Here is a 19,427-nt window from a genome sequence, read left to right on the forward strand (position 1 = left end):
TTCTAGTACCTCCATCTCACTGGACCTAGTTTGTTCATTCGTTGTTTTTAAATTCACTTATCCCACTTTCTGCTTATATGTGACAAATAAGTGAAGGCAGGCTCACTGTTAAAGAAAGTGGATGAAAATCCGTATTATAGAGTCTCCCCGATAATGACGATCTGGCAAGATCATCATTGTTTTTAACCTCACATTACTATTGAAAGATCACAGCTGGAGGAGAAGCATCAGTTTAGCTCTTGTCTTGCTGTTCATCTGGGCTTGCATTATTAATACTATCTCCAAGCGGTTGTTTCTTTGCGAGGATCTTTGTAAGCCATTTATCTTTGTCTGTGGTCTTCCCTTCTGGCTCAGCTGCAATGTGGGAGACCTGGGTTCGATCTCTGGGTTTGGAAGATCTCTTGGAGAAGGGAAAGGCTACCCACTCCAGTATTCTTGCCTGGAGAATTCCATGGACTGTATAGTCCATGGGGTGGCAAAGAGGCAGACACGACTGAGCGACTTTCATTTTCACTCTTATCTTTGTCTTCAAGGAATAGTTTGGTTAACACCAGAGTATAGAGGACTTCCCAGGTGGTGCTGGTGGTAAAGAACCCACCTGCCAACGCAGGTAGACGTAAGAGAAGAGGATTCAGTCCCTGGGTGGGGACGATCCCCTGGAGGAGGGCAGGGCCTGGAGAACCCCATGGGCAGAGGAGCCTGGCGGGCTGCAGGCCATGGGGTCGCCAGAGTCGGACATTGAATGACTAAGCACACAGGACACAGTGTAAGGAATCTGGACTCCAGCTCCACCAGGCGGATTCGGATACCGGAGATCATGCTGCAGTGTGTACACACACACACTCTCATGACTCTACGTCAAAGTTTATTCCTGACTCGTGCCATTTCCACCAAGGAACCAGTAACAATCCCGCACAGCTCTCTTCTGAGTGGTGACTTGAGAATCCAGTAGCCCCATCCTCTCAACATGAGACCTCCGTTCCTGCAGCAACAGATCCTCAGTGGATATTGTGTGAGGAAGATCAGAGATGTGAAGACACTTGGCTTGAGAATGCCTGTGCTAAGTCGCTTCAGTCGTGTCCAACTCTTTGCAACCCCATGGGCCGTAGCCCACCAGGCTCCTCTGTCCATGGGATTCTCCAGGCAAGAATACTGGAGTGGGTTGCCATTTCCTTCTCCAGGGAATCTTCCCAGCCCAGGAACTGAACCCGAGTCTCTTAAGTGTTCTGCTTGGCAGGTGGGTTCTTTAGCATAGTGCCACCTGGGAAGCCCTAAGAATGCCCGGCCAGAATTAACAAGCAGGCCTCTCGACTATCCTCACATCCATTTTACTTCAATATGAATCTCTAGAAAGACTAAAATGCTACATGAAAAGGAACTATTGTCAAGCCACCCAAATGCCTCTTTCTAAATGTGTATTAGAGGAACTCCCTGGCGGTCTAGTGGTTAAGACTCTGTGCTTTTGCTGCCCAGGGTCCAGATTCAATTCCTGGTCGGGAAGCTGAGACGCCACAAACCATGCAGCACAGCCAAAAATAAAAAAGAGTAAAAGAAAAAATACATTGGCCATTAACCAGCAAATCTGGCTATTGTCAAGAATGACCACTATGGACCATCATTCTGACATTAGCCAGAGTAGTACCCAAAATCTCAGCTTCCAGACTGACACATTTAGCTTCTTCTAGCAACCGAGCCACCTCGGCCAAGCTCTTAGACACGATCCTTCCCACCCCCATCCTGCCAGACTCAGCAGGCAAGGGGACAGGTTTGGGGCTCAGCAGAGCCTGTGGACACTGTCCTGGTTTAACATCTCGTACATGCCTTGTTTTTTATTCCAAACGCTGCTCTCTGCAGCGGAGATGGACTGATGCCATTCATCACTGTTAAGACTGACAGTCCCTTCTTCAGCTCCTCCTCCCTCAGCAGATATCAGGACTTGGCGATCACTCAGGCAGGAAGGACATTGCCCCACATTTTTACCCATCACCTCCTCCTCCTACCAAGATCGGAGTCGAGTTGCCTCCCCCATCTGAGGCATTGTCCTTGGATGGGCAGGACGTTGTAACATCACCAGCTTCTAGAATTCCTGCTTTGGCAAAGCTCGTGGGAACTGAGCTGACCTGTTAGGAAGACCCAACCCAGAGCTTGTTGGGAAGAGAGAGGTCCTCTAGGGGAGATGGTTCAAGTGAGGGCATATATTAAAAACATCACCCAGACCCCAGGATGGTAGGATAAGATGGTAGGAATGGCCCTTGGTTTCTAAAGAAAAGGGGGGACGCTTCAAAGTCTAGTAGATGTTTAACCTGCCTCTGCCCCTTTCCTGTCTCTTTGGATATTGTCTTTCCAAGCCTCAGTTTTCCCAACTATGAAATGGAGAGAGGGGACACAGCACACCCTGCAGGTTGTTTGGGGGATGAAAATGACATCCTTTATTCCATAATGTATGGGGCACCTACGGTGTACTCTGAGGATTCAAGTTTGAGAAAAGTCAGACACAAGCCCTGTCCCCCGGTTGCTTACATTCTACAGAGGAGACGCTATTGTAAGATTGCCACTTGGACAGCGTCGTGAGGAGAAGGACATGGGACTGTTAGAGCCTGTGATGAGGGATTTGACCTGGTCTGGGATGGCTTCCCTGAGAACGTGGTGCCTGAGCTAAGAAAGAGGATGTGGAGTTAACCAGGCAGAGAGGAGGGAAAAACATTCCAGGCAGAAGGAACAGCGAGGGCAAAGTCCTTATAGTAAGAAGGATCATGGAGACTACGAGAGACCAAAGAAAGGGTAATGTGTCTGAGATGAGAAACCAAAGGGGAACGTGGAACAAGCCGAGGCTGGAGACTTAGGCAGGGTTTAGGCTAAGCGACTGTAACTATGAGACCCAAAAGCACAGGGGCTTCAGCAAGATGGCTGTTAGGAAGAGTTGGCAAACTTTTCCAGTAAAGGGCTGTTCTATGGCTGGAATTAGCTTCCATCTCAGATCCGAGATAGCTGCTCCAGCTCTGCCCATCGCATCTGCCTCCCCTCCAGCAAGAAGGAGGAGCAGAGAGGGCAAGCATCATTTTTGCTCACATTCCACAGGACAAGCTTAGTCACATGGCCGTATCTAACCACAGGGGAAGCTGGGAAATGTAGTCTTCATTCTGTGTAGCCTTTTGTCCTGCTAAAACTCTTACAGTGAATGAAGGGAAGGATAGCTACTGGGGACATCTAGTAGTCTTTGCCACAATGGGCCAGAGTGGCTTTGGGGACACCAGAAAGAGGTCTGTTTGCAGTGGTCAAGTGGGAGGTGATGGTGACTTGGGACACGGTCATGGCTTAGCAGGTGGAGAGAATGGAACAGATCTAAGATGTTTGTGAGCCCGAATGAACACTCGATGATGGTTTGGATATGGAGGCAAAGGATAGAGTTGGATGTGGCAAATATGACCCCTAAGTCCCTGGTTTGTGCAATTAGATGCAGGTCTTGTCTGGAAAGTTCTTTGTATATGGTAGCAGGTCAGTTAAGTGTCACTGCCTTCAGTGAGTCCAGGATGGCAAACCCAACACCTACAGAGACCTGACAAGATAATGAAACGGGTGAAGAGGCCTGTGGACCCTGGGGAGCACATGCCCTGTCTAAAGGGGCAGTTGCTCCTTAGCGCCAGCAAGTGGCTGCCATAGGGAAGGCAGGCTGAATGCGTAGGCTCAGCATCTGATGTTCCAAGGGCAATCTGAACATCTGGAGATTTATGTGAACCCTCCGAATTTGGACACTTGGGCAAATAAGTAAAAACAAATTTCTCAGCCCCAAGGCCTCCGGTTTACGATGCCTGGGACACCCCCCAGCAATACCACTGCACCCTGTTTACGCCTTTGTGACGTGGTTGCCTTCTCACGGTGAAGCCCTCTGTTGCCTGGCTCAGCCTCAGGCTCTCATCCTCTGCCATCCCCACATTCCTGTCTCTTGTGCCCATGAGCGCCTCCTGCAGGCTCCTGACTCCCTTTTCTCACCAGACCCCCACCAGAGGCCCCTGCCTCTAGAGAAGACAGTCAAAACCATCAGCCTGCTCCCAATCCCCTTAATCGGATCTGCACCAGTGACCCTTCTGATTAAAACTCCCCATCTGTAATCCCCCTTTAAAGCTGGGGAAGCGGAAACACCATAATAGGAGAGCAAGGCTCGATGGTCCGGAAACCGCTACCTCCTACGTCCTTGAAAATGTCTTGGAGAGAAACACAGACCTGAGCTGGGAGTCCCAGATCTAATCTTTGCAAGTTGTGTTGCCCTGGAAAAGTCACTGCATTCTCTGAGTCTCCTTTTCATTCATTTGCTTGTTCATTTCCTTAACTATTTAGGGAGCACCTGCTCTGTACCAAGGCACCATTTCAGGAACTGGAAATACAACAGTCAAGACAAGCCTGGGCCCTCCTGCAGCTGACATTCTATTGCAGGACACAAAGGGGAAAATTCCAGCACAGCAAGATCAGTGCTGTGAAAGGAGAAATTCAGGGGCTGCGAGAGTCCCGAGGGTGGACATTCTCAACCTACACGTAGGGGTCAGAGAAGGTTCACTGGAGTTTCGATGGGCAGTAGGAATCAGCCAGGAGAAGTGGAGGAGAGGGATTTCCCCGTTGGTCCAGTGGTTAAGAATTCATCTTCCAGTGCAGTGGATACAGGCTCAATGCCTAGTCGGGGAACTAAGATCCCGTATGCCTCAGAGCAACTAAGCCCACGTGACATAACCAAGACATGAAGCAGCCAAGTAAATAAATAAATGTAAGTAATTAAATATTTTTTAAAAAGAGGTGGGCGAGAAAGGGCACTCCAGGCAGAGGCAAGTATCTGGAGGTGTGAGCAACCATGGCAGAGCGGCTCCAGACTTGAGAAGTGTACGAGGTTTTGCCGGGATTCATTGTGGGATATGCAATGGGAAATGGAGAGAATGGTCTGTAGAGAGAAGGAAGGTGGTCTTGAGACAAAATCCAGATCTCCTTGTTGCGCCTCCTGCCTCTCTGACCTCATCTGCTCCCACCCTCCACGTAGCTCATGCAGCCCCACCCACACTGAGCTTCTTTCTGTTGCCTGATATGCCAAGTTCATTCCCACCCCAGGGCCTTTGCACATGCTGTGCTCCTACCTGGAATGTTCAGATTTTTGAAGGACACACTCCTCACCTTCAAGTCTCAGAACCAGGACATCTCCCATGAAAGGCCTGCCCTGACCACCCAACCTTATGTGGACTCCAGTAGTGCTTCTCTGCTTCTCGGTGTGCGTTTCTCAGTAACATGCAGTGCATAATACTATCTGACGTCATTTTGCTCCTTTATTGCTTTATGGGTTTTTTGGCCTGCCTTTACCTACCAGTTCTTTAAGGCCAGGGAAATTGTCTTTCTTATCCACGTTACATCTCCAGCAAAGAGCATAACACTTAGCAAGTGCTTGGTAAATACATGCCTAATAAATGCCAAGAGATCGGAACTTGATGGGGAGCCATTGCAGGGTTTACAGCAGGGCTGTGGTTAGCTCAGATTTCTGCTTCTCTCCTGTAACCCATCAATGTGATTGTGAGGATTAGAAGCAATGGGACACTCTTTATGGAAAGCAGCCTTTTATTTAACTTATTTGAGGCTTATTTTACATAGCACAGAATTCACCCATTTCCAGTGAGCAATTCGATGACTTTTCAGTAAATTTGCCAAGTTGTACAACCATCATCCTCAATCGATTTCAGAATGTTTTCATCATCCCAATGAGATCCTTCATGCCCATTGACTGATACCCCTTGTCCCTACCCCGGCAACAGCTAACCTGCCTTCTGTCTCCATAGAGGCACTTTTTCTGGGCACTTCATATACATGGAATCATACACTATGTGGCCTTTTGTGTCTGGCTTCTTCTACTCAGCATAATGTTCTCAAGACTCATCCATATTTTATCATGGGTCAGCATTCCGTTCCTTTTTATGGCTGAATAATACTCCATTGTATAGATAGACCATGGTTTGTTTATCCATCAGCTGATGGACACTTGGTAGTCGTCCTGTGATCAACCACCAGAGGCAAAAAGAAATTCTTTTTAGGATGCCAAAGGCCTGGGTCTAACACCTCTGAGTCCCTCCCTGGGCACTCCAACCTGCTAATCTCTTCTCTCAGAGGACCAAAGCTCCCTTCCACATTTGGTGCAGACAGGTGGGCTGCAGGATTCAGAATCTCTTCGCATGGAGGGAATTTGGGGACAGTCTGCAAATTCTGGTCCTGGTTCCTGCCTCTCTACTCCCTGGGTTCCTGGAGTCCTGCCCAAACCTGATTGGGCTCAGATCCCAAGAAAGTAAGGCTGGAGATGCAGAGGCCTGGTCAGGAGTTTGAGCTGGGTCAGGAGGACTGGGTATGGGCCGCTCCCCAGTCCCTGGGGCCCATCCCAGAGATCAGACCAGCACTGTTCATTGGGGAATTTTCCTACTGGTCCAGTGGTTTAGACTCCACGCTTCCAATGCGGGGGACGCAGGTTTGATCCCTGATCGGGGAACTAAGATCCTACATGCCATGTAGTACAGCCAAAAAATAAAACAGAATCACACAGCTTGAAAAAAAATTAAAAGCAAAAAGAACGACTGAGAACTGAGGGGGGGAAAAAACAGCTTAAAAAAATAAAAACAAACAACAACAACAACAAAAAATGCTGTTCATCTGGGTTTAAGACTGTTTAGAGGACACTTGCTGCCTTAGCCAGGCACTGGGGTCCACATACCTAGTCCTGGACTTCCAGAAGCCCCCAGTCCAGAAGCTGGGGGAAGGGGGGACAATAAATTACCCAAATAATAATTTAATAACATAAAATATATATTAAGTGATGTGGTTCAGTTCAGTTTAGTTGCTCAGTCATGTCTGACTTTGCGACCCCATAGACTGCAACTCTCCAGGCTTCCCTGTCCATCACCAACTCCCAGAGCTTGTGGTAGGTGCTTAATTACTTTCTTCTCCACTTTAGAGATAGAGAAATGGAGTCTTAGAGAAGGGGAGTGACTTGTCCAAGGCCACACAGCCAGTGGGGAATAATAACAGTAGTGCTCAAAGCCAAGTCCAACCAGCGTATAAATAAGATGCTGTGAAATGATGAAAGCAATAAAAGTTGAGCGAAAGGCCTAATGAACCCATTGAATTCTCTTTGCCACCTTGCAGTGGCCATCCTCCCATTCTTACAGACGGAGAAACCGAGGCGCAGAGGGTTTAACTTACGTTGAAAAGCTCCCCAGTCGGGAAGTCTAACCCTGACCCTAAGGGTTTCAGTGGGTCTGGAAGAGAAAGCAGTCTTGTGGGCAGGGCGAGGAGGGTGGGTCCCACTGTTTAGCACTCAAGATATTTGATGCATGCGTGTACCAAGGCAGGAGGTGGGGCGCGCTCTGATCCTCCCAACCCAAGCCTCAGCCCCTCTCCAGGGTGGGGTGAGCCTCTGCCCTAAGCATCTCAGGCTGAGAGGAGGGGAGGGGAGAGCACATTCTTAGGTACAAAGTAGGGGGAGCCGCCCTAGAATAACAGCACCAAGGACTGTACAATAGGTGGGTGCATAATTCATGCAACTGTCAGCCGACATCAATTATGTGGGCCTCCCCTGGAGTTGTCTGGGGGTTAGAAACTGGAGCAGGCTTCCCTTGCCAGCCTCTGGGGGAAACCAGACCTCCCAGTTCTTAAAGCGGCAGACTCTCCAGGATCTGCTCCGTCCCCTGCAGCCGCCCTCGGCCTTGGGGCCCAGAGTCAGAGACAGCAGTGCCTCCACATGGAGGGAGGACTCAACCCAAGGTCCCCGGCAGGCCGCCCTGGAAGGTCAGACCCTCCATGCCCAGCTCTGGGCTGACAAGTCTTTTCCCTCCTTCTCCGGCTTCTGAGAAGCTGACTGCTGTATATCCCAGAGTGTCTCAACCTTGGGACTATTAACATCTGGGACCTGATCGTTCTCCATGGCGGGGGCTGTTCTGTGCATTATAGGATATTTAACAGCATCCTTGTTTCCACCCACCAGCTGCCAGTAACACTCCTCCTCCAAGTCGTGACAACCAAAAATTTCTGCAGAATTTGCCAAATGTCTCCCAGGATGGAGCTGGGGCATACCCAGTTAAGAACCACTGGAAGACCCTCATTTTACAAAGAAGGAAACTGAAGCAAGAAAAGTTGCAGTGTCCAAGGCCTCTTGACCAGAAAATGGCAAAGCTGAATTCCAACTCCGGGGCCCACACATTTTTTGTGTTTTTTTTTGACCACACTGCCTGGCTTGCAGAATCTTAGTTCCCCGACCAGGGATTGAACCCAGGCCCCAGGCCTAAGGGCACCTAATCAGGGGACTGCCAAGGAATTCCCCCAGGTCCACATTGTTAACCTCAATGTGAGAGTTCCACATGCTTATTCCAATGATCACCTATTTATTTTAATGAATATTTAATACATATATCCTTAGGTATGCAAAATCAGCAGTTTTGCAAAGATCGTTTCTTAGGACAAGGCTAAAATAAAACCAAGGAAGTCGTGTTTACTGTTTTTTATTCTTAAGGAAAGTGCAGTACACGCAGTGGTCGCTTCCCAGGTAGCCCTAGTGGTGAAGAACCTGCCTGCCAGTGCAGGAGATGTAGGAGGTACGGGTTCGATCCCTGGGTCCCACACCAGTATCCTTGCCTGAAAAATACCATGGGCCGGAGCCTGGTTCAAAGTGCTGCAATGAGTCAGACACGACTGAGCGACTAAGCGAGCAAGCATATAGCACAGGGAGCTCTACTTAATGCTCTGCGGTGACCTGAATGGGAAGGAAGTCCAAAACGGAGGGAATATATGTTTTTGTGTGACTGACTCATTTTGAAGTACAGTAAAAACTAACCCAACATTGTAAGGCAGCTATACTCCAATAAAAAATTAATGAAAAAACAATAATTTGTTCAGGGATACATACATTTGTATTAAAAACTATACAGAAAAGGGACGAGGATAAAAATTCTGATTATCTCAGGCATGGAGAAGGACACACCGGAAGTGTCAGTGTTATTGCTCCGTGCCCTGTTTTTTGGGTGGTGGGTTCGCAGGTGTTGGTTTGAATACAGTTCATAAATGTACATAAAGTAGGTCTACTTTTGTATGTGTCAGATATGTCACTTTAGAAGGTTACTATAGAATTTTACTTTTTTTAATTTATTTTTATTGAAATATAGCTGATTTACAATGTTGTCATTCCAGTGTACAGCAAAGTGATTCAATTATGCATATATAATTTTACTTTTTCAGTGAGTGCTAATCAAGAAATTAAAACACAAAAGGTTTCTTTTTACGATATGGAACATGCCAGACAGCTATGCATGCATGCTAAGTCGCTTCAGTTGTGTCCAGCTCTGAGCAACACTATGGACTGTAGCCGGCCAGGTTCCTCTGTCCATGAGATTCTCCAGGCAAGAATACTGGAATGGGTTGCCATGGCCTCCTCCAGGCAGCTAGAGAAAAAAAAAAACCAAAAAACAGAAAAAAACCAAAACAAGAAGGTGGTGGAATAACAGGCTGTGGAAGTTCTGCGTGGCGCGACACTCCCTTTCATCTTCCGAGCTGGCCTAGAAAGACACTAGAGCCCTCCTGCTACCTGTGGTACGCCCAGTGCCTTGCAACATGCCTCAGTCGTCGAAGATGGTTAACAAGCAGTAGCCAAATGGAAAACTGACTCTGATCCTGACCTTTCCATGGGTGCTCCGAGAACTTGAGCCCCAGCCAAGAAATACCATGGGAACCAGCTGTCCTAGGCGCTGGGGGTATAGAGATGACTCTCAGAACCCATCCCTGTCCCCTCCAAAGCTCACAGGTTCTGGGCGGTGATGTGCACACACACACACACATACACACACCTGTCATAGGCTGTGTGTGCTAAGTGCCCCCAAGGCTTGGCAAAATGATGAGGGAGCCCTGTGGATGGAGTGGTTGGCCCCTCCAGGGATGACCCCTGTAGGGAGAGGCCATGTGGGCTGGATTTTAAAAGACGGATTGGAATTCACTGGACAGAGAGGAAGAGGCACAAACCTGCAGAAATGACCAACAATAGCGTGTGATAAGGGAAGCGTGGAGCCTGGATACCTGTGGTAGGAGAGACCAAAGAGAGGAGTCAGAGTTCAACCCAGAGGGACTTGCCAACCACGCGTCCTGATTGCAGATTCATTGCAGGGGCCTGAACCCACTCATGCTCACCCAAACAGCACTGGTGTTTGCTTTCAGGATGCGGCAGGCAGTTTCAGGTCAAGGGTGAGAAACGAAGACTAGCCAGCGGCTCGGATGCTGGGTGGTCTGGGCTGATAGGGTGGTGTGTGCTGAGCTATTTCACCTGTAATGACAGCTGGCATTTATTAGACATTCACTAGGTGCTGCTGGAAGCTGTCCTGAGTGCTCTGTGTGTGCTAACCCATTTAATTTCACAGCAGCTCTCTGAGGTAGATACTGTTATTATCATCCCATTTTGCAGATGGAGAAACTGAGGCTTAGAGAGGTTAAATGCCTGGCTCAAGGTAAGAAAGTGGAAGCTCTGAGACTTGAACCCGAAACAGCCTGACAGCAGAGCCCAAGCTCTTAACTGCAGCCCTCTCCACCCTTTTTCAAATCCCCTGTGTCCTCTCTGCCCCTTTTTCTCTGCCTCTTCCCTTTAATCCCTGGCTTCTCTCAAAGTTCAGCTTTCTCTGATTTTTTTTTTAATGTCTTTTCTGATCCCCTACAACTTGGGAAAAAGTTGCTTGAGGCTTGGGCTTATCATGAAGCTGGTTCAGGCCTAGGTGGTACTCGACCATTTAATTCAGAGGCTCACCATCCTCGTAACCTACCCTCCCCTGGATCCTTGAACTCAAATCTCCCATGGTGGACTGGTTCGGCCCAGCCTGGATTTTCTGTCCACCCCTGAGTCATTCAGCAGTAGTCAGGATCAAATAATACAGGCATGGAGCCCTCACCCCCACCCCCAGCTCTTCAGCAGAGGCAGAAGAAAGAGAGGGGCAAGCCTATGAGAAGAGGACAGTTTTGGGGAGGAGTGAGGAGGGCTGATAGATAAGTTTAGGAGTTTCGATTTTCTCCTGAAGAGGCCTGGAAATTTATTAAGCAGGAGAGTGATGTGATTGGATTTGTATTTTTGAAAAAAAAAAAAAAAAAAAAAAAGACCCCAGAGCAATGTATTACATCTGCTTGCATTTCTGCCTAAGCTGTAGTCTAGCCTAGGTTCTATTAATTTCTATAAACATCCAGTGAGCCCAAATATCTGGAGGAGACCCTTTTCTCTTTTTTAAAAATGTATTTATTCATTTTATTTTTGGCTGTGCTGGGTCTTGGTTGTTATGCAGACTTCTCTCTGGTTGCAGAGGGCAGAGGCTGCTCTCTCGTTGTGGTATGCAGGCTTCTCATTGCAGAGGCTTCTCTTATTGCTGAGCATGGGCTCCAGAGCTCTCGGGCCTCAATAGTTGCAGCGAGTGGGCTCATAAATTGGGGTTCCTGGACTGCAGAGCGCTCCAGCCCAGCTTCTCTATGCCATGTGGGATCCTCCTGGACCAAGGATCAAACCCACGTCCTCACTACGGGCAGGCAGGCTCTCTACCACTGAGCCACCAGGGAAGCCCCCAGATCCTCTTCTTGATTCAGGGAACTCAAAAGTAGTTAAACTGTGATCCTTAGCCTCAAAAATTCATAGTCATACTCTGGAATTACTAACATGAGACCAGGATATCTATGCCTCCCTGAAAATCATCTGCAAAATCTTGAGTGTTTAGCAAAAAGGTCTGTAGTTTTTATCTCATTTCTAACATAACCTTAAGAGCTCATGTACTGGGGGCAGACAAACCCAGGTAAATATCCTGGCTCTGCAGCTGACTAGCTTTGGAAGCCTAGGTTTCCTCATCTCTTCTCTGGAGGTACAATACAATAATGGGATTGTTGTAAGAATGAAATAAGGGGACTTTCCTGGTGGTCCCATAGCAGGGGATCCAGGTTTGATCCCTGGTCAGGAAACTAGGTCCCACATGCCCCAACAAAGGCCTGGAACAGCCAACTAAATAAATATTTTTTTTAAAAGAGAATGAAATGAGCTTCATGGAAAGTGACTAGCACAGTGCCTAGCATACAATCAACACTTGATAAAGGGTAACTTATTATCATTAGTCGGAGAAGGCAATGGCACCCCACTCCAGTACTCTTGCCCAGAAAATCCCATGGACGGAGGAGCCTGGTGGGCTGCAGTCCATGGGGTCACTAAGAGTCGGACACGACTGAGCGACTTCACTTTCACTTTTCACTTTCATGCATTGGAGAAGGAAATGGCAACCCACTCCAGTGTTCCTGCCTAGAGAATCCCAGGGACGGGGGAGCCTGGTGGGCTGCCGTCTATGGGGTCGCACAGAGTTGGACACGACTGAAGCGACTTAGCAGCAGCAGCAGCATTATCATTAGTATCATGTCAGGAAAGTGGTACCCCAGTCCATAATAGTTATGAACCACTGGTCTAGATCACGAGACAACAAACTATGACTCGAAGGTCAAATTCAATCCACTGCCAGCTTTTATAAATAAAGTTTTATTGAAACAGCTATGTTCATTCATTTTTATGCTACAGCTGCAGAGTTAAGTGGTGGCAACCAAGAATTCATGGGCTTCAAGGTCTTAAATATTTACTATCTCGCCCTTTATAGACAAATTTGACAGACCCCTGGGCTTGATGATTAGCTTTAAAAAATTTAAAAATTATCTGGATATCAGTTTCCAAGTCTAGGGCTTCCCTGGTAGCTCAGAGGTTAAAGTGTCTGCCTGCAATGCGGGAGACCTGGGTTTGATCCCTGGGTCAGGAAGATTCCCTGGAGAAGGAAATGGCAACCCACTCCAGTATTCTTGCCTGGAGAATCCCATGGACGGAGGAGGCTGGTGGGCTACAGTCCATAGGGTCGCAGAGTTGGACACAACTGAGTGACTTCAATTCACTTCACTTCACTTTACTTCCAAGTCTTTGTGATAAATGGATTTGAATAAATAATCTTTTATCTCAAACATCCAGCCATTAGCTAATTGATGAGATATGAAAATGCTCTTGAGAGTTGAGGAATGTCCTGCAGACCCAGAGTATTAGGATAACCATCCCATTGGTGGTTGTTAACTAAATCCCACTCTCTTCTCCTCACAGATCCTTGCCATAATTTCCATCATGTTCATCGTCCTCTCCACCATTGCCCTGTCTCTCAACACCCTGCCTGAGCTGCAGAGCCTTGATGAGTTCGGCCAGACCACAGACAACCCCCAGCTGGCCCATGTGGAGGCCGTGTGCATCGCATGGTTCACCATGGAGTACCTATTGAGGTTCCTCTCCTCCCCCAAAAAGTGGAAGTTCTTCAAGGGCCCGCTCAATGCCATTGACTTACTGGCCATTCTGCCGTATTATGTCACCATCTTCCTCACTGAATCCAACAAGAGCGTGCTGCAGTTCCAGAACGTCCGCCGTGTGGTCCAGATCTTTCGGATCATGCGTATTCTCCGCATCCTTAAGTTGGCACGTCACTCCACTGGCCTCCAGTCCTTGGGCTTCACCCTGCGGAGGAGCTACAATGAGCTGGGCTTGCTCATCCTCTTCCTCGCCATGGGCATCATGATCTTCTCCAGCCTTGTCTTCTTTGCTGAGAAGGATGAGGATGACACCAAGTTCAAAAGCATCCCGGCCTCTTTCTGGTGGGCCACCATCACCATGACGACCGTTGGGTATGGAGACATCTACCCCAAGACTCTCCTGGGGAAAATTGTGGGGGGTCTCTGCTGCATCGCAGGAGTCTTGGTGATTGCTCTTCCCATCCCCATCATTGTCAATAACTTCTCTGAGTTTTATAAAGAGCAAAAGAGGCAGGAGAAAGCCATCAAACGGAGAGAGGCTCTGGAGAGAGCCAAGAGGAACGGCAGCATCGTATCCATGAATATGAAGGATGCATTCCCCCGGAGCATCGAGATGATGGACATTGTGGTTGAGAAAAATGGAGAGAATGTGGGTCAGAAAGACAAAGTGCAAGATAATCACTTGTCTCCCAGCAAATGGAAATGGACCAAGAGGACACTGTCTGAAACCAGCTCAAGCAAATCCTTTGAAACCAAGGAGCATGGATCCCCTGAGAAAGCCAGATCATCTTCTAGTCCTCAGCACCTGAACGTCCAGCAGTTGGAAGACATGTACAACAAGATGGCCAAGACCCAATCTCAACCCATTCTTAATACTAAGGAGTCAGCCACCCAGAGCAAACCAAAGGAAGAACTTGAAATGGAGAGTATCCCCAGCCCCGTGGCCCCTCTGCCTACTCGTACAGAAGGGGTCATTGACATGCGAAGCATGTCAAGCATCGATAGCTTCATTAGCTGTGCCACAGACTTCCCTGAAGCCACCAGATTCTCCCACAGCCCTTTGGCATCGCTTCCCAGCAAAACTGGAGGTGGCATGGCCCCAGAGGTTGGCTGGCGGGGAGCTCTGGGTGCCACTGGTGGTAGGTTTGTGGAGGCCAACTCCGCCCCTGATGCCAGCCATCACTCCACTTTCTTCATCGAGAGCCCCAAGAGTTCCATGAAGACCACCAACCCCTTGAAGCTTCGAGCTCTTAAAGTCAACTTCATGGAGGGCGATCCCAGTCCATTAGTCCCCATTCTGGGGATGTACCATGACCCTCTTAGGAACCGGGGGGGTGCTGCGGCAGCTGTGGCAGGGCTGGAGTGTGCCAGCCTCTTGGACAGGCCTGTGCTGAGTCCAGAGTCCTCCATCTACACCACAGCGAGTGCTCGGACACCCCCCCGGTCGCCCGAGAAACACACAGCAATAGCATTCAACTTCGAAGCAGGTATCCACCAGTACATTGATGCGGACACAGATGACGAAGGGCAAGTCCTCTACAGTGTGGACTCCAGCCCTCCCAAGAGCGTCCATGGGAACACTAGTCCCAAGTTCAGTGTCGGGACAAGGTCCGAGAAGAACCACTTTGAAAGCTCCCCCTTACCCACCTCCCCTAAGTTCTTAAGGCAGAACTGTATTTACTCTACAGAAGCATTGACTGGAAAAGCTCCCAGTGGTCCAGAAAAGTGCAAACTTGAGAACCACATCTCCCCGGACGTCCGCGTGTTGCCAGGGGGCGGAGCCCACGGAAGCTCACGGGATCAGAGCATCTGAACCACCCCGACGCGGAGGAGAGACTTCTGGCAGGGTCCAAAGAGGGGTGCTGCTCAGCTCACCTGCCGCGGAGGTTTTCTGCATGAACTCTGAAACAGAAAGGCTCTGCAAAGCCCCCGGAAATAAGAGAGACTCCAGAAGAAGCTCCCGTAAAACCCTGAGAGCTGTTAACGGGTCCATCAGAAGCAAAGCCGGCCAAGCCGTGGGGTATGGCGCCTCCTTGTAACAGCTCTGCTGCCCTCTTTGGAAGATGACAAGAACAGAGCTCGCAGCCACCACTACCACGTTCCAGACACCGCCGAGGCCACCTACTCCTCATTCTTTTCTCATGGCTCTCCACCACAGCCTCCGAGGGCAACATCTTCATCCCTCCTGGCTTCTGCTGAAGAAGGATGCTGGAACAGGTGGCCGGTGTTCGAAGAGTGGGTTGACCATTTTGGTTTTGGGTGTTGCCTGGCCACCTCTAGGAACTTCTGTCCGTCACCTGCTGGATGGATCCCACCGTTAGAAGGCTACCAGGGATGCTCACAACCTGGGGAAAGCTGCACCGTAAGCCGGGATCCCAGCGCAAAACCCTTCCTCAAATGTCTTCATTGACTTCAGTATTCCATAGTACCTGAGATTTTGTTTTGAGATATCATCAGGGTGAGTTGCACCACTTGTACTCAATTCTAATTGCCCCCTGGCAATCTGGAAAGGGTTCAGAAGGCGGGTGCTCAGGCAACAGTATGAACTCTGAGCACTGCTTTAGGGTGGAGAAGGAAAATGCTTTCTGTACATCGCTAGGGTAGACTCAAAAGATATGCAAGTGTCAAATATGCAAAAGAATAGCTTATTCAAAGCGACTGTATGTTACCGAAGAACAGAATAAAATCTGTTTGTTTTTTTAACCTGAAAAAAAACAAAAGGAAAAAAAAAATCCCCAATTGAAATGCCCAGTTCAGACTTTTGAATCCTTCCTGCTGAGGCAGGGAAAGTACTTATTATAATAGAATTTCTTTTTTGTTTCCTGTGGTATTTAAGTTTTAAGAAAAAAGTTAAAATAAAAAGCACTTTATGTTTTTCAAAAAAAATAGGTTTTACCAGGGACAGTGTCAACATCTCGCACTTTAAAACGAGCATGATTTCCCGTGGGCCACTTCACTGGGACTACAGCTGAGTTTTTGCTCCAGGCGTGTGTCTGGCCACGGTGGGTGATACTGTGCTGGTATTGCTGTCAAAGTCTGTGGGCTCCTTCCCTGCCCCCTCAAGCTTCCCCTTAACCCTCTTGCATCAGAAAGGGTACTTGGCCCTTGCATGGGGTCCTGTGCTTAAGTCATGTGTATAGGAAGCACGAGCATCTCAGAAGAATGATGTAGATGGTTGGGCATTGGGTGTTTTACTCTGTTCTCTTTCTTGTCCACCAGGGGTGGGTGTGTTTTCAGTGTCATTGTCTGTACTAACAGCTCAGCTCTCCTTTCTGCAGCCATCAATGCAGCCAGTACAGACAAAAGCAATAAGTATTTGTGTGCATTGTGAGCAGTTCTGGTCGCTCTCTCTCGGTGTTGGTCTTCCTGTCTTAGTTTGATGACCTGGCGTTGACCTGCCTGATTTTAGTTCAACAGCATGGTGGTGCTGGCCATTCCCCAGTTCAGGAACACTGGGTGGAGCCACTGGTTAGCACGATGCCATGCTGTTGGCCCATCTGTTAGTGAAAATGACACGTTATTGATCTACTTGTCTTCAGTACAATGGGGGCAATGTCGTTCTCCTAACACAATGTCAACGGATGGTGTCCCAAGTACAGTAGCATAGCTCTGCCGATCCTCAATATAGTGCCAGGCATTCGTCTTCCTGATGGAACAAAACGTGGTTTGCCTGTCCTTCATAGAATCTGTTGTTGGTCTGCCTGTTAGTACAATGGCACAATCCACCTGTCAGTACACAAGCATCACAGAATCGTTCTGCCTGCCCTCTGCACAGTGGCATGAGATTGGGCCAACTGTCACAGGTATGATGACACGGGGTCATTCCACTGCCCTTAAAAACGTTGTATCCTCCGCTGCATATGCACCCGGTTCGTACTGCTTCTCAGCATCTCCAAGGGCTGTAGATCCCTCCAAGAGGGCACAGTCCTGTTTTTTGCTGCGTTAACATAGTGTCTTGACTCCGGAAGTACCAGAGTACTCTTGCGTCAAATCCTAAGGGATTTAAGGGGCAGGGAGTACGAAGTTATCCTGGGCTGGTGGCTCACCGGAAAGAGGAAGTGCAGGGCCCCCCAGGTGCTTTGCTGAGCACACAGTACAAGCTGGGGGCGGGTGGAGGAGTGGCTGCAAGACCGTCTTCCCAGGGCCATCTCTCGCGTCTCTTTGTTTCTGTCACCATTCACATCTGCCATCAGCACAAACGTGAAAATTCAGGGAAAACAAACAAATGCTTTTTGATAAAAGTAAATAGTTGTGATTTCCGATTCAGATATTTTTAGAGCTGATGCTATCTGTAAAAATTAATAATAATAATATAGTCTATTTTACATATCAGGAAAGTGAACATGTTTAAATATAGCCATATATAGTGAGAAGGAACTTATCACCCCTTCTTCAAATCGAGGCATTTCATTTGCTGGTTGAAGCAGTCGAGAAGTGTACAGATTAGAAATGATTTCTTTTTTCTTTTTTTTTTAAACTAATAACCAATTGGTGCAACTCTCCTTGTAACCAAAGGCCCTATCTGCCTTGCGTGGTCATGCAGGACCTATCCCTTTCCTTCCTCATGTATTTTGTCTGAACTTAAAGTAGCATTTTATTGAGTCACTTTTGAAGGATGAATTCAGAAGTATCATGAAGAACCTACCTGTTCAGGCTTAATAGCCAGAGTCCTATAGAGTTCTTATAGAAACAGAATAACTGAAACTCAGCATATACTATGCTTAGAAAGTATTGCATTTTGTTTTGGGTTTTCCTTTTACATGTGGATGTTATTGTAGGAATATAGTTTTTATCCTGTGCCGATTCAAAATAGAGTGTTGTAAGTTCCCCCAGGCCCCTATCTGCCAAAAAGAAACATGCCCAGATTTTGTAAGATGTGTACACCCTGCTTGTACATGTACTGTGTACATGCACTGGGAAATCTACCTAAGAGTCTTCACTGAGAAGCTAACCTTGATAGACCGGTGTTGATGGAGGAGAGAAAAACAATGGTTTGGAGGCAAATACTGCTTTAACCTGGTGGTCCCACCCATTCCTGAACCAATGAAAGTGGGAGAAAAAAAAACAAAAACAAGAAATGTTATTTCATCCCAAAGACATGAATCTAGGGGCTGGAGGTGGATGGATGCCTGGTCCCTTTGGCACATTCAGTAAAACTCGTCAAGAACCCCAGCAAACTTCCACCATTATCAAAAAGGGCTAGGGACCAGGTCCGGACAAGCTGAGTGTGTGTCAGGACACAGGCTACACGGGACGATGAAAACAAGGGACCCGGTAGCTGTGCACCCTGATCACCCGGGCGGCTGTCGCCGACCAGCAGAGAGGGGTGGGCAAGCTCTGGAGGAGTCCGTTTACTCACCTTTTTATCTTGGGGTAAAGGAAACAATAGGACTTCCGTGCAGTAGATTTCTCAGTGCCTTCTTTAGGAGTTTTATCTTAAGCACACTCAATGGGGAGAGAAAAAAGAGGAAAGAACATTCATTCCCACGAAGCCCCTTTCTCTCAAGGCATCGGGGATCGAGAAGGAAGAAGATGATGATGGTGAAACAGCAAAATCCTGAGGAGGCCATTTCCTTCCAACCCACCTGGCTCACCCCTGAGAATTGCTGGTGACACAGACTTTTTCAGACTGATTACCCAACCTCTCCTCCGCTGTGTCTTAGTATCTGTAAGCCTCATCCTTGCCCTTTCTCCTGATAAGATCCACATTTCTAACGAAAAAAAAAAAAACAGAACGGTATTCTCTTCTGTAAAACTGTAATGTATTGTTGATGTTTGTAACTATTGTATATTTCTGTCTTGCTCCAAGTCTTGGCTGGAGTGTGTAGTCCATGGGCACGGGGGGAATTTAAAATTTACCAGACAAGGGTTACTAAAGCCCGGTCTCTCTCTCCCTCTCTCCTTTCCTCATTTCTCTGCCAACTGACTAGTCTCAAGTAACATGACCCCAAGACTCAGCCTCCAGTCAAGTAACTTTGAATCCTCTGCGAGGGAGGCGAAAAGCCTCTAGCACATGATCCTTTGAGAAAGGACTTTTTCTACCGCCATGAAGTTGGCAGGAGATGAAAGAGTCCTCCCGTGACTCCCCC

General features: G+C 48.1%; 1 protein-coding gene and 1 long non-coding RNA gene across 3 annotated transcripts in view; one reads left to right on the forward strand and one right to left on the reverse strand.

Annotated features, from left to right (window-relative positions):
• The window catches only part of KCNB1 (potassium voltage-gated channel subfamily B member 1), a 111,701-nt gene extending 95,477 nt beyond the window's left edge, over positions 1-16,224 (forward strand). For both annotated transcript variants that reach the window (XM_086331445.1, XM_086331446.1), the window contains one exon: positions 13,142-16,224. In XM_086331445.1, coding sequence (XP_086187571.1) covers positions 13,142-15,151 — 2,010 coding nt within the window. In that variant the 3' untranslated portion in view covers positions 15,152-16,224. The remainder of the gene's footprint in view (positions 1-13,141) is intronic.
• LOC147360032 (uncharacterized) lies at positions 9,311-10,317 on the reverse strand. The gene is made up of 3 exons (XR_015138922.1): positions 10,186-10,317; positions 10,021-10,074; positions 9,311-9,446 (listed from the first exon to the last, which is right to left on the reverse strand). It is a non-coding gene; the product is annotated as an uncharacterized LOC147360032 (long non-coding RNA).
• Positions 16,225-19,427: the final 3,203 nt, after the last annotated feature.

This window comes from Bos grunniens, chromosome 13, assembly GCF_055505025.1.
Source record: "Bos grunniens cultivar Pamir isolate PY7600 chromosome 13, Bosgru_T2T1.0, whole genome shotgun sequence".
NCBI classification, from domain to species: domain Eukaryota; kingdom Metazoa; phylum Chordata; class Mammalia; order Artiodactyla; family Bovidae; genus Bos; species Bos grunniens.